The 25,585-nt window shown below is 38.8% G+C and overlaps 1 protein-coding gene across 9 annotated transcripts in view; it reads right to left on the bottom strand.

Moving 5' to 3' along the window:
- Positions 1 to 25,585, bottom strand: part of CPQ (carboxypeptidase Q) — a 558,393-nt gene that overhangs the window by 132,748 nt on the left and 400,060 nt on the right. The window contains exon 8 of one of the 9 annotated variants that reach the window (XM_058698650.1): positions 1,076 to 1,149. The exons of 6 other annotated variants lie outside the window; for them this stretch is intronic. In XM_058698650.1, coding sequence (XP_058554633.1) covers positions 1,091 to 1,149 — 59 coding nt within the window. In that variant the 3' untranslated portion in view covers positions 1,076 to 1,090. Of the gene's footprint in view, positions 1 to 1,075; positions 1,150 to 3,945; positions 4,056 to 25,493; positions 25,550 to 25,585 lie in introns of those variants that run through there. 2 more of the 9 variants (XM_058698648.1, XM_058698651.1) reach the window with 2 other exon arrangements.

The raw sequence follows: 25,585 nt of genomic DNA, 5'->3' as shown, positions 1-25,585 counted from the left end.
TATCTATTGCACCATGTATTTGCTTTCACCATCTAATAAAACTGCTCTTGTCAAGGTCACCAATACTTCACCTTGTTAAATCTACCAATTGGTTCTCAATCCTCTTACTTGGTGTTCCAGCAGCATGTGACATAGGGATCATTCCCTCCTCCTCCTCAACATACTTTCTTTCATTGTATTCAAAGATTCCACTCTCTCTGGTTAAATCTCAATGTCTTCTTTTTCACCTCTTTGCTGATTCCTCCTTTTATCTTATCACCAACCTCCTAATGCTAGAACTGCCAGGGCTCAGTCCTTATGATCCATCCAATGCATGGCTATGTTGCTGATGATTTCCAAATGATTTCTCCAGCCTGTACCTCTTTAGCTTCGTACTCTCTACCTGACATTTCCACTTGGATGTCTAGTAGGTATCTCAGATTTCACATGTCCCCAGAGGAACTCCTTCTTTTCCAAAGCTGCTCTAATCACAGGCTTCCACATCCCAGTTTATGTCAACTCCAACTCCCAACTGCTTAAACCAAAAAACTTGAAAGTTCATTGGAATGATCTTTTATTCTTGTAACTTATCAAGAAATCATATTGGCTCTACATTCAAAATATATCCTAAACATGACCGTTACTCACTACTTCCATTGCTAGTGCACCCTGGTCCAAGCTCCAATCACCTCTTGCCTGGACTACTCCAATAGCCTTCTCATGGCTCTCGCTTTTGGACTATTCTCAATACCAGTGTGACACCATTCAAATATGACAGACCAGGGGCTCCTGGGTGGCTCAGTCGGTTAAGCGTCCGACTTCAGCTCAGGTCACGATCTCGCCGTCCGTGAGTTCGAGCCCCGTGTCGGGCTCTGGGCTGATGGCTCAGAGCCTGGAGCCTGCTTCCAATTCTGTGTCTCCCTCTCTCTCTGCCCCTCCCCGATTCATGCTCTGTCTCTCTCTGTCTCAAAAATAAATAAACGTTAAAAAAAAATTAAAAAAAAATATGACAGACCATGTCATTCTGCTCAAGACTCTGCAGTGGTTTCCCTATTTCACTCAGAGTCAAAGCCAAAGTCATATCTAGCCCTATATTCTCTAGTCCTTGATCTTACTCACATTCTCTCCCATGCTCCCTCAGCTCCAGCCACACTGGTCTCCTTGTAGTACCTGGAATATGTCAAGCATGTTCCTGAGTTGGCACGTTGTGCTGACTGTTCAATCCACTAGAATGCTCCTCTCCTAGTTATATGTTTAACTAATATCCCGACTTCTTTCAAATCTGTTTAAATCTCATCTTCTTAGAAATACTTATCCTGACAACCCTGTTTAATACCACAGCCTATCTCTAACTACCTCTGGCACTCCTAATTCCCCTTACTCTTCTCTACTTTTCTCTTTTCCATAGCACTTGCCACCTTCTAATATTTTATAGTTTGCTTATTTATTATTTGTCCTTCCCCTATCATCATCCAATAGAACTTTCCTCAATGATGGGAATGTTCTATATCTACATTGTCTAATATAGTAGCACTTGATCTGTTGAGCAATTTAAATGTGGCTAGTGCACACTTGTTGGGATGAGCACTGGGTGTTGTACGTAAGTGATGAATCATGGGAATCTACTCCCAAAGCCAAGAGCACCTTGTACACACTGCATGTTAGCTAATTTGACAATAAAGTATAAGAAAAAAATGTGGCTAGTGAAACTAAAGAACTGAATTTTTAATTTTAATTAATTTTAATTTATATTTTAATTTAAATAACCACATGCAGCTAGTGGCTATCATATCAAGAACAGCTCTAGAATCTGAGTGCCATGAGAGCAGGGAACTTTGTCTCATTCACCAAGATCTCCTAAACACCAGGCAGAGTGCCTGATGTACAGGTGCTCAATATAAATATGTTAATGAATGCATGATCAAAAGTCCAAGGCCAACTTTTCCAAGGCCTTGAAGTTTATCACTGGAAGAGATAGGGGCAGAACCCAGGAACTCATCACTTAGGAAAACCACCTCTTTCCCAGCATACCAAGGAAAGATCCAGAAGTCTGGACAGGTGCCTTCTGGCAGGTGTACCCTGTAAAGAAGCACAATGCCTAATCCTTGGCATCCTTGATTTTATAAACGCATATACACATGCATATAAATTGGGGAAATAAGCAATCTCTCCTGCATAAAATCTAAACCTCCAGTCCCTGCTGATACGTAACCAACTCAGTTCATTTGTGGCTACCATCAGAATTCAGGACAGACACTCTCCACCCTCATGGTCTCGCAGAAGAAGGCTAATGAAATATAAACTATTTCACTGTTCCAATGGTGAGGAAGATGAGGGAATGTTTTATCATTCACAGATGAAAAGGTTGAGGTCACAAAATATAAGGTTTTATGCAACTGCATCCTGGAAACCGAACAAAATTACCGAATAGCTGTGGAAATTCATGTGGTTTTGGCAGAATAAAAGTACAATATAGGAAATTAAATAACCATAGAGTGAATGATATTTTAAAAGCTATTTTGGAAATGAAATATAAAATCAGTCTTATGATACCAAATCAGGAGTTTCAAAGTGTTTTCTTCCAAAATCTTATTTTGAAGATTCATAAAACCAATGTTTTCTGTTGTACTAGGGTAGTGAAGAAGTTACAAGTGCTTTACTAAACTGCAATAAAACTAAGGATTAGCCAATACTCTGCTCATGTTATATGCTTAATTTCTTAGGTTCCTGACAAAAGTAGCAGATTGTTATGTCTGTACTTTCCTTTAAAATACTTCAGAATAGGTTTGTCCATCAATGTTCATAGCAGCATTATTCATAATAGCCAAAAGGTGGAACCAACTCAAATGTCCATTGAGGGATAAATAGATAAACAAAGTGTGGTATATACATACAATGGAGTATTATTCAGCCTTCAAAAGAAATGAAAGTCTTACACATACTACAAGATACATGAAGCTTGAAGACATTATGCCAAGTAAAATAAGGCAGACACAAAAAGAAAAACATTACATGACTCCACTTACATGAAGGACCTGGAGTAGTCAACTTCACAGAGAAAATAGAATGGGGAGTTATTGTTATTCTTTTATGGGTACCTAGTTTGGGAAGATGTAAACGTTGTGGAGATGGATGGTGGTGATGGATAACAACATAAATTCTAAAGAATAGCACACTTAAAAATGGTTAAAAAGGTAAGTTTTACATTATGTATATTTTACTACAATAAAAGAATAGGTCAATATGTGCAGTGTGATCCTATGTGTCTGTTACTTAGGTTAGGCTATAACCAGGTACTGGGTTCATTCTAATCAAGAAAGCACAACATACGGGTGGTCTTTCCAGTTAGCTACACAGGTTTGTCTTTTTATTTCAATCCATAAGCAATGCTTTGCTAATTAACATAACTGGAAGTCACTAATGGGTTTTTTCATTGATGAAATTAATAGTCTGTCATGTAGCTTGGTGAATGTTAGAAATGGGCTCTCATTAGTGAAATTGAAACTCTTCATTTTATTTATATGTGGATTGGCAGAAATATTTTAGGGACACTCCCCACACTTGCTCCACAAAGGCATAAGAATTCATTTATGCCTGTGGCCTTTAGCCTGAGGGATGATGGTCCTGGCTAAATCTCTCAATAGTCTTATGCCCAGCAACGAGCACCGGAAGATCCTGGATTTCTGATGATACTGGCCACAAGGGTGTCCAGATCCTGCCCCTGGAATCTTCATGATGGCCTCAGTGAATAATCTGTGCAAATTTGGGGTCAGAACACCAAAACTATAGAGTGCTAGAACAGACTCAAGTCTATAGAAATGGTCACATGAACTCTGTGTGTGGGTTTATTTGTTAATAAGTGTTTACTGAGTAGATGTTTTATATGTGTTTATATATTTGCCTGAGATTTCTGTTCGTTGTGACCTAGTAGTGAAGTTATCAGCTAAGTAGGAAACCCTTACCTCAAAACTTCTTCAGAGGCTACCAAGATTTACCAAGAAGAAACTGAGGGTCATCCATGACCAAATCAGTCCAGGTCAGTTGACAATCACAAACACAGAGGCCAGAGGGAAATTCTAGTGTCAAAGGACAAGGAAAACCAAACCAGAATCAGATTACTAATCCTGGGAATATGCAATGGATGGTAAACTATAACATTTACCTTCCTCTCTGATTTTAGAGATAAAAATCTGAGGCTCAGAAGTCATTGAGGGATCTTTCCAAGTGCAAATGAATTTTATAAGCAGAAACTAAAGGGAAACCTTTGTTATTATCATTATTTAAGAGTTACCAGTTGTTGAGCCATTATCATGTGTGACACACTACTAGGTACTTTAACGCAGGATTGCTAATTTTCACAGAATCCTTGCAGTCAGTAGCATTGTCCCTAGTTTTCAGAGCAGGGACTAAAGTTCAGAGAAGTCATGTCAGCAGATGTGGTCAGTGCCCCATTTGTGGCCCCATGACACTCAGCATTCTTCACTAGGTGTCGGCATCCTACTACAAACAATCTCTCAGGGAGTGGAGCAGGCTAGAAGTCCTGGAGATGATGGCCCTTGGATCAGCCCTTGGCTAATGATGAAAGCTTCGTCCTCCAAACTGGCTACCTCTGAGGCATGTTCTACTGTCTCCCAGATCCCAGAGTTCACTCAGAGGCTTACAGGAGTCGCCTGCTCAATAACATACTGTTTATTAGCTTCCTTCCATTTTCTGACTCATTTCCTCAGTCCCCATCAGCGCTTCTTGGAATCACCTTTCAAATAAACTACCTATCTCAAATCCTTGTCTCAGAGAATATTTTGGGGGAATGTACCCCAAGGTAACCCAGCCAGCTACCAGGTTGTGGAATTAGACAAATGAACCCAGGTATATCTGCATTTGAGGATCGTACTGTTCTCCTACTTTACATATTTGAATTGCATCTTCCTTTTTTCCTAAGTAGAAAGAAAAGGAGAGAGTGGATATTACAGAAAAAACTCTTAAGTTTTCTAAACAGTTTGTTTGGTTAATATCTCAAGCTCTCATGTCCTCAAGAGTTTATACTCACGACTCTGCACCATAGCAATATGAAACAAATTATCCCAATGATGTTTAGTAATCTGATTAGTCAATGTGGCAGGTTGCAAAACAGCCCTCAAAGATGTCTACATTCTAGTCTCCAGAACCTATGAATGTTACTCTATATGGCAAAAGGGAATTTTGCAGATGTGATGAAGTTAAGAATCTTGAGATTGGGAGATTATACTGGATTATCTGGGTGGATCTAATGTAAGCACAAAGGTCCTTATAAGAAGGATATAGGAGTCAGGGAAGAAGGTGATATAATGGGAGGGCGGAGATTATACTGATGCGATTTGCAGATGGAGGAAGGGTCACGAGGTAATAGGAGCCACAAAAGGTAAGGAAATGTGTTTTCTCCTCAGATCCCCCCCAGAAGGAAACATCCCTGCTAATGCCTTAATTTTATCCCAGTGAAAACTGATTTCTGATATGTAATGTATACAACTGTAAGAGAAGAAATCTGTGTTGTTTTAAGCCACTAAATTTGTGGTAATATGTTACAGAGGGGACAGGAAACAGTCAGCTAAGCAGTACTGGTGATAATAATAGTATGTAAATTAGGTAATATTCATTCAGCCCTTACGATGTCTAAGCATGGTGCTGGGAATTCTATCGGATCTTCTAGCCTAATCCTCCCCAGAAGTCCTTTTGAGGGACTATTTTTAAATTATTTTTTAAATGTTCATTTTTGAGAGAGAGAGAGAGAGAGGGAGTGAGTAGGGAAGGGACAGAGAGAGAGGGAGATACAAAATCCAAAGCAGGCTCCAGGCTCTGAGCTGTCAGCACAGAGCCCAACGGGGGGTCAAACCCATGAGCTCTGAGATCATGACTCAAGTTGAAATTGGATACTTCACTGACTGAGCCACCCAGGTGCCCCTTAAGGGACTATTTTTAATCTACTCATTTTCTGGACAAGGAAGCTGAGATTTAGAGAGGTTTAGAACTTCAAATCATAGCTAATACCTGAACTCGGGTACTTCTGGGCCTGAAATCAGGTTCTGACTAAAAACACCAGAGTCTTAATTCTTGGGATGGTGAGTGGAAGGAGGTAAGTGAAAGGACATGTGTCACCAGTGTCGCAGAGCAGCTGTCCCTCAATTATATGTTGAACAGAGGGGAACAGCCACACGCAGGATACTGAGGTTGAACCTTGGCCTCACCCACTTTTCCTATCACAGAACCTCTTCCCTCTTCCCCTCTGTGCTTCTGGAAAAGGGCAACTTAACTCAAACAGGACTGCTGGTTGGACGAGGATAATTTAGGAATTAGGTGTTTCACTTTTAAGGTCTTCTTAGCTTCTAACTTCTATCAGAATTGAGACAACAAGAAATTCCTCCAGCAGCTTTCTTGAAATTGGGAGTGGCTTTGAAAACCCAGAAAGAAACACATCCTTCTTAGTTTTTTTCAGTTTGAGTGCAGTTTAATTTTCAAAACAAACAAAAAGCTCAAATGGTCACACTGATTCTAAAACAGAACAGGATTTAAGGGGCGCCTGCGTGGCTCAGTCGCTTAAGCGACCGACTTCAGCTCAGGTCATGATCTCGCAGTTCATGAGTTTGAGCCCTGCGTTGGGCTCTGTGCTGACAGCTCGGAGCCTGGAGCCTGTTTCTGATTCTGTGTCTCCCTGTCTCTCTGCCCCTCCCCCGATTGTGCGTGGTCTCTCTCTCTCCCTCCCTCTCTCTCTCTCTCTCAAAAATAAATAAAAACACTAAAGAAAGTAAAAAAATAAATAAATAAAAGGGAACAGGATTTGACTGATTCACACAGCTAGATGAGAAAAGCAGGAAGTAGGTTTATATACCTTTCCCCCTGTTTAACATCCAATATCTGAGAGAGAGAGAGACAGAGAGAGAGAGAGAGAGAGAGAGAGAGAGAGAGAGAGAGAGAGAATCACCAGTCAAATGAATAAATAGGGCCACATAAATGAAGAAAGCAATATGTGGGAAGGAAGGCTAAGACAGTACTTTCATCTAAGGCTTGCATCTGTGTATTTTAATCACGTGCACTAATACCCACTTACATACTTGCAGGCCATTAGCAGTGATAAGGGGGCTTCTTTCTTTGAAACTTTGTAAAGCCAACCTTTACTCCAGGATAGTAAGTTTTCATTTTGCCTGTGCCAACTTTGACCTCCTGGAACTGACTTCTAGAACCCTAGATGGCAGAGAATTAATGGCCAAATCAAGACTCAGCTGGAAAGAATGTGTGATTGATTAAGTGATGTCAGCTTTGGACTCAGAATAGGGGAGTTGCAGGAGTGCTGTGCATTTGCTGAAAACTTCAAAACAATTAGCTGTGGGAAGAGCACACTGCCCAGATTGAAGACCATGCCATCATCTCTGAAACTATATGCTATGAATATGCAGTTTTCACTTCTGCTTCTTCCATAGTTTTCCTAACTGACAACCAGCAAATCTTACTTTTTGCTTCTAAGCATACTGAAAAACAATGACTTTAAGAATGTATTTGACAAGAAGTTCAAATCAAATGTCCATCAAGTTCTCTGAAGATAAGGAATATTATATGCACCAAGAATCATTAAAGACAATAAAGCTCTAACATTCCTTAACACAAGTGTTGTTGGGTATTACTCTAATAAAGTTCTTTGTCAGCTCAGTGAATGAATGGACCTTTACTTCCCACATAATAATTCTGTGAAATGAATGCATACAATTCATAATAATTTAAATCAATTACAAATTTAACTTTAAAATCACCTCTAAAACTTACTTAGGAATGTTAAAAGAATTTTCTCACTTGTTTTGAAAGTATCCAATAGGCAATCACTAGGTTTTATCTTTTTACCTATTCTTCCCAGTCACATATGGTGGTGTCATTCTATCAATCAAGTTTCCCATTATAAGAAAACCAGCAGAATCAAAAGGCTACCCAGAATATTGTTTTCATCAATAATAATAATAATAATAATAATAATACCATCTTTTACATAGCTCAAGTTTGCAACTGTTTAATCTATCATATCTACTTGATTTCTTAAAATGTTTATTTACTTTGAGAGAGAGAAAAAGCGTGAATGAGCAGGGGATGGGCAGAGAGAGAGAGACAGAGGGAGAGAGAACCCCAAGTAGACTCCATGCTGTCAGTACAGAGCCCAACAGGGGGCTTGAGCTTATGAATCATGAGATCATAACCTGGGCCAAAATCAAGAGTCAGATGCTTAATGGACTGGGCCACCCAGGCACCCCTACTTGACTTAAAATAATTTTTTAAATTCTCTTATTTGAGAGAGAGAGAGAGAGAGAGAGAGAGAGAGAGAGAGCACAATTGGGGGAGGGGAAGAGAGGGAGGGATAAAGAGAGAATCCTAAGCAGGGTCCATGCCCAGGGCACAGCCCCACATGGAGCTCAGTCTCACAACAGCAAGATCGTGACCTGAGCCAAAGTCAAGAATAGGACGCTTACCCGACTAAGCCACCCAAGTGCCCCTTGATTTTTATTTAATATATGTTCTACAGCATTATTCCCAAATTATAGATATTAAGTGAGGTTACTGAATAAATGGCAGAGCTAGGACACAAACCCCAAACACTGTGACTAAGTCCATACTCCCATGCCTGATCTGCCTGGTTTCTATTACATCACCATGTGATTCTCTGGCCTGAGATAAACCCATTTCCCTACTGCCCCATGAGAATTCCCCCCCTCTGCTACTTCTCTCTTCTTTTTTCCTAGCTCAGACTGCCTCCCCTTCACCTCCACCTATTTGAGGTCTACAACTCCTCATGGCTCTCCTCATCTCTGCCATCTTTATACATTTTTGCTATTCTTGCTGAACTCCTTCCAAGCTTACGTTTTCAATACTTATTGATATATTCCTCCATGCTGTTTGATGTCCATTCATTAAACAACTAATTCTTGAAGGTCTACAATATGCCAAGTACTACCTAGGCACTAGAGATTCCTCAGTGAATAAGGCTTCTTCTTGTGGAGTTTATGTTACAGCTGGGGTTCCTGCTTTTAGTATTTACATCTAGATTTTTAAGATCCTTTGCAATGGTAACTCCACTTGTGATTTCTCTGTCTATGGAGGAGCAATGTAATTTCAATGTTGTGTAGCTTATCACTAAATTAATGAATGGTGCCCTGGTGGTGTAAGTATATAGGTAGCTAATATCAGGTGACTAGACAGGTAAACTTACTTGAGATACCAACTCACTCCATTCTCCTCTAATTTTTTTAACACTGGGAAATCTACATTACCATTGAGTAAGGTACTTTTGGAATTCTCTAAGCGAGAACTTGTAAAGGAATTGTAAGGGGGAAATGCCTGGGGATTGGTTTCCTGTATATGCTAAAATCAAGATCCAAAATATCCATTTCTCAGAGATATGCCCGGAAAGACCCACTACACATGGGAACAACATTTTAAGAGGTTTTGAATTATTGTGCTCATTAATATGTTTTTTCCTTCCTTTGATCTTTTCCTTGAGGACAACTGGAGCTGTACTTACAACATTTCAAGGGTGGTGAGAATTTAGAACTAGGAAAAATCACTTGCTCAGAAAAACATATTTTAAGACTTTTTATTATAACCAAAATGAACAAGGGTGGAGTTGAACTCACCAAAACAAAACACCTTTCCCTTCCAAGTCGGATAGGAAGTGATCAGAGAACGAGCTTTAGGACTTCTTCCAGAGAATTCATCATAGGAAATTTAGTGTCTCGGGTGTTTTAAAAACTTGGTTTAAAAAATACTTGGTTTCTGTGTTAAATTAAACTTATATATTTAATGTGCCTAAGGCAGTTTCCTCCATAAAGTTTCTCCTTGAATTTTGCAAACACACACACACACACACACACACACACACACCTCATGTTATTATAGAGTTAGTTTGCATGTCTCCCTTGAAGAATCATGAGATACCAATGGCTGTTTTAGGACCTGATTTGCATAAATATCCCTTTTCCCTATTTGAGGACAGGTGAAGGGACTCTTGCCAACTCTTCTAGCTACTTAAGATCAAACTTCCTCCAGAGGACAGCCAGATGCACTCAGATAGTATAGGAGCTCACCTTGTGCCAAGGAACACAGTGAATTTGTGTCATGCCTTAGGACACAATCTAAAGAGAATCTTAGTACTAAGCAGGGGTATAACACTGGGTAATGCTATCTAGACTTATCTCTCAAAATTAATTCTAGAGATGTTTCTCAAAGATCTTTAAAAACATAATGACCCTGGAGGAACAAGAAAAATTTTCTATAGAGAGCTAATGTCTAGAGCTGGTGTGGAGAGGGAAATACACCTTCTCTCTCAAGAACCCAGAAGCAGTCTGGGAGGGAAAAAGGCATTGGAGAAGGCCTCTTAAAATTGATGTTATGACTGGCCCCACTACACTAAGCTTCTTGAGAGCACAGACTGTCTTGTCCATGACTGACTCCCTAGGACCTAGGACAGTGATTGCCTCATTAATGTTTTATAGCCGAATTGAATGGAAAGCAGCTGCAGAAAATGATAAAATAAAAAAGTGGGCAGTGCAAAGTTGGGAAGACTGTATTATTTGTGTATTCCAAGTTCTCTCCACCAATCTATTATGAGGCCCCAGTGATATCTGAGAGAGAAGAGTAGAGAAACTTTAAAAATACAATAACTGGAATAATGAAGAGGATAAAGGCTGTGATAGAGTCAATGCTATGTGTTCACCAAACCATTTTTCTCCTGGAGACACAAGAAGCCTCCATTTCCTAGCTTCCTTACACCTAGACAGGGCTATGCAACTAGTCCTGGACAATGGCTTTTGGGAAGGGGTCACATGTGCTACTTCAAAGCCTGGCTGTAAAAACCTCTCTTATAATCTTCCAAGTTCTCTCCTTCTCTCCCTCCTTCCCTCCCTCCCTCCCTCCTTCTCTCTCTCTCTCCCCCTTCATTGTTTGACCAAATACAGAGGTACAGAGGTGTCATTTGAAGACTTTAAGTGTCTAAGGTCTTAGGGCACATCAAGGCCAGTAGATGGAAAAAGTCTGATTACCTGAATAACTGTGTAGTATACAACATCCCCTCCCAAACACTGATCCCCACTGGCCTGTGTCATGAGCGAGAACTAATGTTTATTTGTTAAGTCATTGTGATGGGGCTGTTTGTTATAGCTGCCAACATTACATATGCTAACTAATACAGAAACCATTGGATTCTGTGTTAGTTATAGGGACATTGAACCCTCTGATTCCTGAAGGAGAGCAGGACTGGAAAATGGGGATTGCTAGAAAATGTGGGTGCACATTTGTATATGTATATACTAAATCAAATGCAATTTATGAAGCATTTCCACATGCAAGATATCAAATAAATAGCAAGTTATTTTCGATTTCCATAGCACTTGTCAGTTTTATCATTTATCATATTTTGTCTACTTATTTTTTTAATATGAAATTTATTATCAAATTTGTTTCCATACAACACCCAGTGCTCATCCCAAAAGGTGCCCTCCTCAATACCCATCACCCACCTTGTCTACTTATTAAGGTATGTTCATACCTTATTTCCCTTTCTAGGTGGTAAACTTAAAGGAAGGGCTATATTTTATTCAAAGGCCTAATTCAATCACAAAGTCCAGTTCACTCTTGAACAATGAGGGGTGGGGGTTTGGGGTTCCAAACCCCCTGCAGCTGAAAATCTGCATACAACTTTTGCTGCCTCAAAAATTTTACCACTAATAACCTACTATTGACTGGAAGCCTTGCCAATAATGTAAATGGTCAACTAACACATAATTTGTATGTTATTCAGATTATGTACAGTATTCTTACAATAAAGTAAGCTAGAAAAAAGAAAATGATATTAAGAAAATCATAAGGAAAATATATTTATGGTGTTTTATAATCTACTGTATTTATGGGAAGAAACTCATGTATAAATGGATCCACACAGCTCAAACATGTGTGGTTCAAGGATCAATTGGAGATATATAATAAGTATTTTGAATTGATTTCCCAGGCTTTCTCTCTCAAAGAGTAATAAATGGAATAAGGTTGATGAAGTACGTGGAAAGTATTTACCCTGCCTTTTTTGTACTCTAGGCTAGTACTCCATGTGTTCAAATCCTGACTCCAATACTTATACGCTATATGACTTGGCTAAGGTAATTACCTCTCTCATTATCAGTTTCCTCATCCATTAAATGAGATTAAAGTAAGATAATATATGTGAAACATTTAGAAAGTGCCTACCATATAGTAAGTATTCAATAAATATAATCATCATCACTACAACCCCCACCATAATTTCACTAGAAAATTGTTGATAATATTTGTTATTTTAAACAGGTATAGTAAACCCAAATGCCTTTAGGGTCCAGGTTGGTAATGTAAGTGAGATAAAGTAAAAGCAAAATGGCTGGAGTTCAGAACTAGGTGGTAAGAAAACTAAGAGGCCTATTACTATATATTACTATATATATATAGGAATATATACACACACAGTAATATATAGTAATATATATGGTGTATATATAATATATATAGTATATATATATGGTGTATATAGCAATATATAGGAATATGTATGGTGTATATATATTCCTAAATATATAGTAATATGTTATATTACTATATATATTCCTAAATATATAGTAATATGTTATATTACTATATATATTCCTAAATATATAGTAATATGTTATATTACTATATATATAGTAATATATAGTAAATATTTAGTAGTATATTTATGAATATATATGTATATATATCATATATACAGATAGTATGATTAACACTATGTTAAAGGTTTGCTAGGAGAATATAAAGAATGGGTGCCAATCAGCCATAATGATTACTAACATTTCCTGAATGAGCACGTTAAGATGTTAGTATATGAACTAAGCTTTAAAAGATAAGAAGTCAGTCACAAGGATTAGAAAGAAGTAATGTTAGAAGCAGAGGGAACAGCATATGAAAGGAAGAATTGTGAGATAATTTGGTGTTTTGAAGGAACTTCTGGTAGGGTGTTATGCTGGAGTAAACGTCCACATGGAAATCTGGTCGGAGAGCAGGCTGCAGAGTTTGGCAGGTGGCAGGTTATGAAGGACATTATATGCCATGCTCAGAAGTTTGCCTAGAAAGCAATGGGAAGCCACATTTTAAGAAGATAACTAGAAGCAATGTACTAATGAGAAAGTTTTAGTGCCTTAACTAAAGTAATAGCACAATGAATAGAGAAAAGGCTACATTCTGAAAGTAGAATTAGCATATCTTGGGAATCAATTGAGTGGAAAGGGCTGAATGAGGAAGAAAGGTCTAAGTCAATGCAAAGCTTTTAGGTTTGTGTGACTAGGATGATAATTTTCTTTCTTTTTTTTTTTTTTTTTAAATTTTTTAACGTTTATTTTATTTTTGAGACAGAGAGAGACAGAGCATGAACGGGGGAGGGTCAGAGAGAGAGGGAGACACAGAATCTGAAACAGGCTCCGGGCTCTGAGCTGTCAGCACAGAGCCCGACGCGGGGCTCGAACTCACAGACTGCGAGATCATGACCCGAGCTGAAGTCGGACACTCAACCGACTAAGCCACCCAGGCGCCCCTAGGATGATAATTTTCTATTCCTAGAGGTGGACTGGAACAAGAACGGGATCAAAGTTCAGCTCTGGTCATGTTGAGTTTAAGTACCTACTGACCATCCACATGGTAATGTTGACTACATGGATTTTAACACGCAGAGATATAGACTTGGGAACTTCCAGAGCTATCTTTTAGGGACACTGAGTTCAATAAGAAGAGAAGAATCCAAGCATGATACCCTATCACATACTAACACTTAAGAGACCAGCACACAGAGAGGAACCTGAAAAGGAAAGGGAAGAAGGCGGTGCAAAATCAGGGAACAGAAGTGCATCAAAGCTAAAGAAGTAAAGAGTTTTAAAATGTGCATGGGGCTCACCTGTGTCAATGCTTCAGGAAAATCAAGTAAGGAAAGGACCCATTTGATTTGGCCAAAAACCAAATGAGTCCTTGGATGGGTAGTCTTGGTGGACTGCTTCAGGTGCAATTCAGACTGCAGTTGAGAAAAGGAGTCAGTGGTTGGTGACATGCTTGGCTGCAAAGAAAAAGACCTGGAGGGCCATGGAGTTATGTGAAGGTGCTCACATTTTTTTTAAATGGAAAAGACTTGAGAATATTCTATATTCTAAAGGGAAAATATTAGTGAAGAGAATTGAAACTATAGAAAAGAAATAATTGCCAGTTTGAGGGGCTTGAGAGTGTAGAAGTTAGAGGACCCAGAACATAATCCTGGAGAAGAAAAGGAATATAGATCCTATTGTACCCAAAAGGGAGAGTGGGAATGGATGGATAATGGACTGCCTTTTGCTGAGCAAGGAAGGAAATGGAGGGTGGCAGAGAGTTTAGTGGTGGTAGTTTGGGAGAGGAACTGACTGAGGACATACAGAAGGGGGCCTTACTGAGGTCCCAGCTAAGGTTGGAGGCCATGAATTTGCACCAAGTTAGTGGTGTATGTGACTTTTTCAAGCAGCCTTGTTTTCGAGTATAGATGAGGCAAAGAAGGCAGATGAATGATTTGATCCAAGATGTCCGGACATCAGAGGAAAAAGCTTATGCTCAGGAGCTGTTTAGTGATTTCCTCAGCCTGAGATTTCATTATGAGTCTGAACAATTTGCAAAACTGCAAATCATCTGAGATTTTCCCAAAGCCATGTTGAATACTAATTCATCTAGATAGACAGTGTAACCTGCAAGGGAATTGGAGCCTTTAAACTCAATTCTCTCTTGACACTTGAGAAATGAATGGAGAATTATGTGTCCAATTCTTAATCCTTGGAGGGCCAAGCACAAAAGTGTTTTATAAGAGTTATCAGAGAAGAGTTTTGTTCTCAGAATGCTCATTCTGAAAAAAAGTAGAAATTAAAAAAAAAAAAGGAGCAAGGAGGCTTTCACATACTTCTAAGAGGAAAAGGAGGGGGCATTCCCTACCTTTATGAAGCCTCATACCTTATGGAACTCTAGGTACTGGCTATGACAAGCCTTTACATTTAAAGTAGAAGGCAAAGAAAAAGCAGACAAATGGCTTCCCTTAAAGATTTCATATTCTATTTTTTTAAGTTATTTTCCTTTTCTTGTTCCACTGAAGGATTATGTACAAATCTATACCCAGTAGAAGCAAAGTGGGTTTTTTTTAATGTCTTATTTTATTTTTGAGAGAGAGAGAGTGAGAGAATGAGCAGGGGAGGGGCAGAGAGAGAGGGGGGAGACAGAGGATCTGAAGTGGGCTCTGTGCTGACAGCAGACAGCCCGATGCAGGGCTCGAACACATGAATAGCGAGATCATGATCTGAGCTGAAGCTGGATGTTTAACCAACTGAGCCACCCAGGTGCCTCTAAAGATTTCATATTCTAACTGGTGGCTTAACCTCTCAGGAAGCTTAGTCCTTACAAAGAATACAGATAGGAGTCCCTCCTCTTATCTCTGCCCAGGGTAATAAGCATCGAGTGTAAGTTCAATCTCCATAGTTGTCTATGCCACTCATGGGGCACAACTGGATTCCTTCCCACACCTCTTGAGGAAGGATCCCTCTCTACTATTTCTGCAGAAGCACCTGTTGGACAGGAATTCCCCCCACCATACCCTGACACCATTTCATGTTTATGTGAAAATGAACATTTCATAGGCTTTAAAAACCTTATGATTCTGAGGATAGCCACAGCTGACAAGAGATTTCTGACAGATTTAAAAGGTAATGGGTTTTCTACTAGTTTCAGCCTGCCTATATTCCCTTTTGTTATGAATGAATAAAACTTTCTGGACCATTAACTGCCTTTCTTCATAATTTTAGCAGCCCATAATTTCAATATTATGTGTCAATATAGGTGTAATACATACATAAACAAATCATAAAATGGTAGGAATCATGTGTTTTGTTGATTTTGGTTCCAGAGGTATTCAGGATAACTGCAGATTATCTGGGAAGGTAGTAAGTTCAGATGGGCCTGATATTTTATATCCATCCATCTATCCATCCATCCATGCATTCCACCCATTTCTCACTTGAGTAGACTTTGGAAAACCATTTCATTCCCCTTGCTCTTCCTTATAATTCCCCTACTGACCCACTGCTTCATGGAGAGGAATCTCTACTCACCCTTCTCACTGTTTCTAAATCCCTACTTCCCAAGTTCATAAATGATAGGGGCATGCAACTCGAGATCAGAGGAACTAATCATAAACAAACAATGGCAAAGCAGAAAATTAATCTTAAAAAAAAAAAACACAGCACCTACAAAGAGAACCTGAAATGTTCATGGCAAAAAACCATACTCTTCCTGGTTTGCCCTTCCTGCATATAAGATTAAGATATCCAGCCACAGAATTGTACCTCTTCCTGAGAACACCCAATCTAGAGCAAATCCTTGGTTCCTTGGACCCCACCTCAAACTCTGTCCTAATGCAAACCCAAATGTCTCAAGTCCTTTTTAACATCTTTGACTGAGAAGCCCCATGATTTCTCATGGTGTATGTCCTCTCCCACTGCAATGAGTAATAAACCTGCCTTGTTCAACTGCATACGCCTTCTGGTCTTTGACAAAGCAGAAGTTATAGGGACTCTTGGGGCACTCTGGTCTGATGTGAAGTGTACACAGTGTTTGAAAAGAATGAGGTGGGTAAAGAAATGAAAGAGGTGACTCTAGTGAGGGTGGACAAGGATGTTTCCTTTCAAAAATCCTAATTCCAAAGAATCTCTTGAGAACTTTCCCGCACTCAGCTCCTTTCTCTTGCATGAAGTCTAATATGGAGGCACCCACACACTGACTCATGATTGGGAAGGCTTTTGTGGTTAAACCTTTTTATCCCATACATTATTCTAGGCCAGCTCAGCAGCTGTTTGTTATTTTCAGTGAGTCAAATATGGTTGACCTTCTAGGTTCTGAGTGTGGGAAATGTAAGATCTCCAAGGGTACCAGTTAGAGGGTGGTTTAGAAATGTGACATGTAATATAGCATCTCAATATCTTTATAGAAATGAATTGAGACGGGATGAAGGTAAAGTAGAAAGTTAAGGAGAAAGTCTCTGAGGAGATGGTTTTACAAACCATCATTTAAAACCAAGGGAAATTATTAGAAAACATAAGGAAAATGCTGGGTTTTCTATGGGTGTTTGGTTTCTGGAAATCTGTTACTTATATAACTACAGGACCATGTAGAAATTAGTTTATTTTTACAAGTTGTGCCTCTGTATTTGTCAGAGTCTTGGTATTATGGGGGTAGAAGGCAAAGATGATTATCTCTACTCATACACTAGAAAACTGAGTCATGGTAATAAGTCTCTCAACACTGCAAAAGCTTCATCAACAGGGCTCTGGAACTCACCCAGATCTTCCCACTCTAGAGTGCTCTCAGCATCACCAAACTGCTATTCATCCCAAGTAGCCCAGTTGTTATTCCTTTGGTTCTGAATCTGATAACATTATTAAATCTGGGAAAACACTGACTAGATCATGCAATTCTTAGGTAGTTACAGTAAGTCGATGCTGTTTGAACACATGAGCAAGGACCCAGAACCCCTGCCTTTCCTCAAAGGATGGTTCCTGGACACCCTACATCTTAGTCATAAGGGGACTTATGGGGAACTTAAGAAAAATGAAGATTCTGGGTCCCAACCCAGATTTACTACATTAGTGTTTCTTAGTATGGGACTCAGGAATCTGTACTTTTAACAGGCTTTACAAGAGATTCTTAATTATATTATTTGAATACCATTGGTCCAGGGTAAGTAAGTGTTTGCAAAAGGCCAAAGTTAAAGAAAGGATCAACACCCCCAAACCCTACTGATGTTGAGTTCAATACACATAAGGGTTAGGGTAGTGTTGAGAAGGAAAAAAGTGGCAAATGTTTCATTCAGGAATCATCATGCAAAAATTTGAGAAGGAGCCCTCTTAGCTTTTAATGACTACAAAATAAATACATCTACAGCAGTAAGGGATTCATTGTGGTTTTTTTTCCAGATCTTGTAACAAAACTGCTATTCTTATGCTCATGGGGGATGAGGGGATACCCCTGTACTAACAGCAAATGAAAAGGATCTAGTAGACCATTCTGATGTTAGAATCAATGGCTTTAGGTCTGGTCTTGTTTAAGGGGAAAACTAAGGATTATATCATGGATCATTAAAATTGCTTCTAGGACTGTGGTTTTAGGAAAGAAGCAGACATACAGCAAGTGTAGACAGAATCAATGTGATTCTCTTAATAGCAATGGCTGTCTACGTATCTTGGGGGTGGTAATATTACAAATTATTATCTTTAAAATTTTTTAATGTTTATTTATTTTTGAGAGAGAGAGAGAAGACAGACAGAGAGAGAGGGGGGCAGAAGATCCGAAGCCAGCTTTGTCAGCACAGAGCCCAATGTGGGGCTCAAACTCATGAACCTTGAGATCATGACCCAAGCTGAAGTCAGACATTCAACCCACTGAGCTGCCTAGACACCTCATACTATCTTTTTCCATAGAAGGGTTACCTTTAAAAGTTATTTCACGCATAGCTTGGACTTTATATTTTATGGCTAAGCTACATGCAATATATTCCTTTTCTAATAGTTTTAATCAAGCTGTTCTTTTAAGTGATCTATGGCTAAAATTAATCAAGTTGGATGAAAATAATGCTAAAAACCAGTCTGTTACTCAAAGTAGTATTGTTTTAAAGATTTTTTTTTGTTTTTTTTTTTTGTTTTTAGCAATCTCTACACCCAATGTGGGGCTAGAACTGAAGATCAAGAGTCGCTTGCTTTACTGACTAAGCCAACCAGGCACCCCCGCAACCCCAAGGAGCATTTTTAAAACTAGGTCTTATGTTCTGAACGCAAAAATCTCTTGCAAACTAATAAATGCAACACAAGGGAGTGAAGGGCTCCTGTGGTAACAGAGTTAAGAGAACCATCAGCCTCTAGCGCTTGATCTCAATTATTCTAATTTTCACTGTTGGAACCGATGTTTAAGTTCTTCAACAGTTACATAACATTTGAAAAGTCAGTAAAATCACATGCTGGCTTGTAAAAAGCCATCCTAGGTTATTCACTCTATAATAAGTAAGCAAACTGCATACAATTTCTCTTTACAAAATCTCATTTGGGACTTGAATGCAGTACAGAGAACCAGACAACAGGTATTAAGTGAAGCCAGCGAACCTTTTGCTTCCTTTTCCCAAATGGTCGTCTTAGACACAGATGTTTAAAATGTGCTACAGATGTGTAAATCAAGGTAGATGGCTATTTATAAAATTAAAATGCCACTGACCAAAAATGAAATATGTACCATTTTTACCCCACTACCAGCTTGGCAACTAGTTTGGTGAAAATTAACTAGACTTGCGTGAAATTTATTACCACTGTGTTCATTAGTACCATTTCTTTTTTACCACTAGTATTTTTACCACAAATACACAGTAATGAGATATTGTCAAAGGAGTAAATACTTTCTTTTCTGAAATCATATTTTGAAAAGAATGGATGGGGGTGGAGCTCATTTTCTCTTTCTTTTTCTTTGTTTTTAACTTCTGTTTGGATGTAAAATGTTTAATAAATGGAAATCAAATACCCTTTGATGACAAAGAAATTTCCAATATGATCTTATAAACTGTGCTTACGTATCACCAGGACAAAATAATAACTATAGGTATTTCAATTTAAAATTTGATCAAGTGCTCTAAATGTATCACTTCTTTTTAAACCAGGTACTGCAAAGGGGCACTTTTTAAAACCAGGTACAGACTATGAATATAAAATATCCCACGTTAGCAATAAACTTTTGTATTTTTTAGTGAGATCTTTTCAAATTAATCTTTCAACACTCATACTGAGAAATCCCAGTTCTTGTCAGTTCTCAAATTTAATGACAGCCTTTTGCATTTGTGATGTTGAGGATTAGACTAAGGTAATGAATTCACACACTCAGCTAATTCAGTTTACCTTCAGTCCACAAAATTAATGCAACTGGATTCCTAGTGGGAAAGCCTTTTAAATTTAAAATTCTGTTTTGGATTTCTTAATTTACTACTCAAGGTGTAATGCTAATTACCATTACAACAAAGAGAAAAGACTGCTCAACTCTTCCTCCGGGTGGTGAGGACTGTGGTTAAGCAGGGGTGAACACCCTAGCCCTCAGCTGTAAGGCAGGGTTGAAAGGCAGCAACCTCAGTGAACAGCGCCTGGGAAAGGTGTTCTCAGCCAGGCAGCTGACTACTGCAGCTAGGAGCCACAGGCTGTCTTGATTTCCCTTCGTTTTTTCACAGTGCAAGACCATTCCTTCTGTCCCATGTAATTTGCAGCCATTATCATAGATATTAGATGTGGAAAGACTTGGCAGGTCACCTAATTCCCCAGCCCTTCGCACAGAATGCCCCTGTTGAATATTTATGAGGCAGTTGTTAGCTGGTGGAAACCAGCCTATTAGCAATCATGGTCATTTACCACTACCTGGGGGCAAACAACATCAAAAGAGCCTTTAAACAAAACCATAAGTGGAAAAAAATAATGAAGGAATGTCATATTCTAGGCATTTGACTAATGGTCAGATAATGAGATTTATTAAAAACTTCCAGAGAAGCTAGATTCCTCTTACGTTTGGGGATCAGTTGAAAAGGCTCTCAACAATACCTGATGGTGGCTCTTTACTTTTGTGTAGGAAAATCTTAAAATAGGCTCTTCCCATGCCAGAGACAGAGCATGCTTCAAAAGCCAACCCGAAGGATTCTTGATTTAGGTACCATAAATTTAATTAATACGAGACAGTACAGTGTATACTTGATTAACATAAGACAACATTCTTAGTATTGCTCTGAACAGTGGGAGTTTTGAGACATTTTAAGCTGGCTACCAGGCAGAAATTGGAGAGAGTATCTAGCATTATTTGATATATGGGATAATTTAGACACAAATCCAGATAAATCAGGCCCCAAGTGGATTTGTGTGTATGAAGCTGGGTGTGTGTCTTCGATGAATCAGGCTGCACTGATTGCAAAGCCTACGTGAATTAAGAAGCTGCCACTCTTCACTGTTTTCAGCATCACCCCAGGGATGTAAAGACAGCTGAGAAGGAAAACAGGCTTGCAGTCAAACAGAGCTGGGGCGGGTCTGCACTGCACTTCATACAAGTTAGGTAGGGGCTCCTAGTGGGTCTTAGCCTCAGTTTCCTCCTCTGTAAAATAGAAATAGCAGCATCTACTCATATGGATATTAAGAAGAGAGGATAAAATAGTGAATGTAATGCATTTAGTACCATGCAGGTCATCAATAAATACTGGCCTCCCTTTCCCTTCTGAGCATTCTATAGTTGCATTTATATGTTCATTTCTAGAAGACAGATTATTTAGGCATACACCAGAAATTTATTACAGGTAAATTTGCATGGCTGTAAATGCAATCAAATTTTCAAAATATTTCTAACCCACTGAACAGTAGAACAGGTTTTTAAAGTGCCAAGCAATTAAAATTGCTTCCTTCACATACCCTTGAGTTTAATAGCAAACCAACTCAAAATTTAATGTTGGAGAAGAGGCACGCTCATGCATCCTGTTTTCTTCATTTGAAGGAAATGGGAGCCTAGGATCTAACAACTTCCTCTCTCCTGTAGAATTCTCCAAGCTCCTCAAGCTGCTCCTTCCTCTTCCAGAAACACTAAAGAATTTGTAGGTCACTTCCTCTTTTCTTCAATATGGTGGTGATTCATTTAGATATTAAGGATAATTAAGCATTACAACACACTTGATATTTAAATATTAAGAAACACCATTAACCACCATGGATGAAACTACCATTGACTTTAACCTCGTTCTCAACTTCTTTCTCTCTTAGTTCTTCTTTTAGCCATTAAGTAACTCCCTTAAGGTAGCTCTTCTAGAATTCATTTGATTATTCATAATATTAATAAAATATGCTCACAATGTCCAAAAGCAGTACCCCTCTCTTATTTTATTTTTTAAAATGTTTATTTATAATTTTGAGAGAAAGAGAGAGATGCAGAGAGAGAAGGAGAGAGAGAGAGAAAAATTCCAAGCAGGCTCCACACTGTCAGCGCGGAGCCCGAGGAGGGGCTCAATCCTACAAACCACGAGATCACAATCTGAGTCAAAATCAAGAGTCAGATGCTCAACCAACTGAGCCACCCAGGCATTCCAGTACCTCTCTTTTAAATGAAAAACAAAAAACAAAACCCAACCAAACAAACAAAAAACACCCTCAAACTATGTTACTATGATCATGCATACCCAATATTAAATACTTAAGTAAAAACAGGAGAAAATGTCAACATTTTGGATATTGCCAACTATTCCAGGAGATAAAATACCTGGGTAGATGACTTATAGATTCAGCTTTTTGAGGTTCTAAATACTTCCTTAGAAATATGGATTATAGAATGAAACATGCTTATAGGTCAGGAAGAGACCCAAAAGAAAGAGGGCATAACTTCAGAGAGGGTCCCAGTGACTTGTAATTGCAGACATATATTGAAAAAATCTGATCCAAATCTTGACCAAGAACATGAGGAAATAAAACCAGAATTAAGTAGTATTAAAAAAAAACATACAAAATCCAAGAGAAGCCAAGAAATATGGTACTAACAAAAGAATGAATAAAAATCCAAAGCAGCAATTTACAAGGAAGGTTGGTGGGTATGTAAAAGAAAGTCTTTGTGCTTATTACCTGGCATGGTTTTTCTTTGGTGTGGGTGCGCACGTACACACACACACACACACACACACACACACACACACACACACAAACACACACACACCCCGCGTAGTAAGGAAAAGCAAAAAAGAATGACTAGTTCCTTTACAAGGTGCATAAACACATTCTCAGGCAAAATTAAACTCTTTAGTTCCAGGACAGTGAAAAAGCACACACTTTGTAAATGTCCCTGAGGGCCTGTGACCCAAGGCACAGGGAAGCACATACCACGATATGAATGGCGTCGTACGCACCTCTGTAATTGTCAACAGATGTGGCATGCCAACAGACTAGAAACAGTTGCCACTTAACACATGCTTTTTGGTGACTGATAGGATGGAAGTCTTAGAAAAATGAAGGTTTGATGAATGAGGCATCCTGCTTAATTGTGCTAAGCTGTTTAGTTCAAATTTTCATAAATAGATTCAACAGAGAAGAAACAGAAAACCTTTTCCTGATTCTCTCAAGAAATAAATAGGGGAGGGCTAGGAAGGAAATGAAAGAGAGAAACACAAGATCACGTTGCTATGGGATACTTAAACTGTATAAATCAGGCATTTGTGTGGTTATATTAACAAAAATTGAAATAAAATTAGTATGAAGACCAGATGTTTAAAAAAATTGAGAAAATATATTCTTTCTCTTCCAAGATATTCTCATCAATTTGCTCCCTACATTTTAGTGATGTTGAATTACCAATCTTTTGAACAATTTAAAATTCATAGCTGACCTTTATTCATGTTTGTTTGATATAGGCAATTCTGTGCTTACCTAAAAGGTAAAGGTTCATGAGTAGACTGCTCCTTTGTTCAAAACACCACTGTTTTACACTGAAAGCAATTTTAACTTATGGAAATATATGGGATTTTGATTATGGAGTATTGACACTATAGAAGGCTTAGACAGGTAATTCCTCCATTTTCAGGTCAGAAAAGGTGCATACTAAATATATATTTTTGATGCGTACTATTTTAATATCACTGTCTGGAATGAGGTTCCTTGCCAATAGAGAATACATAGCTGGTCCATAGCATATAATCTGGAACTTGATTTTGCCCATAAGAGTCAGAGTGCCATCTGTGTCCTTGGCCATGAGCCAGTTGGCTTTTACACCTTCATTCCTATAATCCTCTCACCAACTCTCATCAACCCATAATCAATTTACTTTGGCTGAATAGGAACTATAAAGAAGCCTCAAAATCCCCAGAAGCATCATTTGACATCGAAGAGCTAGTACTGCTATTAATAGTTGGCTTTTTTCTTCTTTACTTCCTTATCTAAAGTGTTATTCTATGTTAACAGTGAAGTGAGTGGGTGCTTTTCTAAATAATGCCCTTGAACCAGTAAAGTAGCAAGGTGACTTACAGTGAATGCCAGCAGCTCCATCACTCATTTATGTAACCACAAAGTAAGTGTGCTAAGACCCAAAGGTCAGTGAATATCAATAATACTTGTGCATCTTTTGCAGTGTTTCCTAGGATATTCAAGTATATGCCCAGCCATTCTCTCTACTGGGTCTAAATACATGAGAGCATGTTCATAGCAAGGCCTCTTCAGTTAATTTTGTAAATATAAAGCTATTCCCCAAACCCTGAAACCACTTATTGGAGATCCAATATCTAGAGTGTAATTGACTTTCAAAGACCTTATTGCTTAGCAAATATATTCAACTCTTACAACAGTCCTGTGAAATATTATTGCCCTTATTTTACAAATTAGGAAACTGAAGCTCTGAGAAGTTAAATAACCTGTCCAAAGCACACTTGCTATAAAGCGATGAATCTTGTTCCTCTGTCATGACACTTGCTCCTTCACCACCACAAGGGGTAGATAAGTGGCTAGAACAAGTTAAATGTTAAAGGGGGTCTTTGGGTCTTTGTGATTGTTCTTGCACAGTGTCTTATTCTTGGGTAACATGCACAGTAAAGTAGCTGTAGAGTGTGTTCCTAATAACTGCTAAATTTCCCCACTCCCATAGGTAAGGAGAGACTGTCGGGTGGGGATGGGAGGGGAGAGCACTCAGGTATTAGACAATGCAGATGTGACTAGGTGTTTTATTTTTATTTTTTAAATGTTTGCTCATTTTTGAGAGAGAGACAGACAGACAGACAGAGCACGAGTGGGGGAGGAGCAGAGAGAGACGGGGACACAGAATCCGAAGCAGGCTTTAGGCTCTGGCTGTCAGCACAGTGCCCGATGTGGGGCTCGAACCCACAAACCATTAGATCATGAACCTGAGCAGAAGTTGGATGCTTAACTGACTGGGCCACACAGGTGGCCAGAGACTAGGTGTTTTAAACTGGGGGTACTTTGTGACTGCTTCTGGGACCTTACTGCTGCTCTTCCTTAGATCCTACGATGGCAGAGGTTTTGTGCATTTTATATTATTTGAATTCAATTATTTGAATAGTGGAAATGAAGGTGGTTACTGTGTTCATTTGCACATTATCCTTCTCTCCATTTTAAGGACTATACATCTTGACCATGGGGGTGGATATAAGAGCCAGCCCGGGTCACTGTGATCTTCTCAACTGAGTTGAATATAATTAGTTACTCTTCTGTGCATAAGAAGCTATAGAGATATAAAAGGCTTGAGTTGCCTATGGTCATAGGCTAGCCTCTCCAGGGACAGCTGGCTTCAGAGAATGAAGGCACCATGAAAGAAATTGGAATAAGCACAAGAGAGAATATGTGTCCTAACAGCATTCAAATGCTGGAACCCAACAGCCCAAATCCAACCCTACCCTTCTTGTGGCTTGCTTGAATTTCCCATATTTTGCTTCAGGTTGTCCACATTTGATTTCTGTCAGTACTGAAGAAGTCTAGAATAATACAGAAATTTTACTTTAATAACTGAA

Source organism: Neofelis nebulosa, chromosome 14, assembly GCF_028018385.1.
Source record: "Neofelis nebulosa isolate mNeoNeb1 chromosome 14, mNeoNeb1.pri, whole genome shotgun sequence".
NCBI lineage: Eukaryota > Metazoa > Chordata > Mammalia > Carnivora > Felidae > Neofelis > Neofelis nebulosa.
The sequence above is the reverse complement of the archived record's forward strand: the minus strand, read 5'-3'. Positions and strand labels throughout refer to the sequence as shown.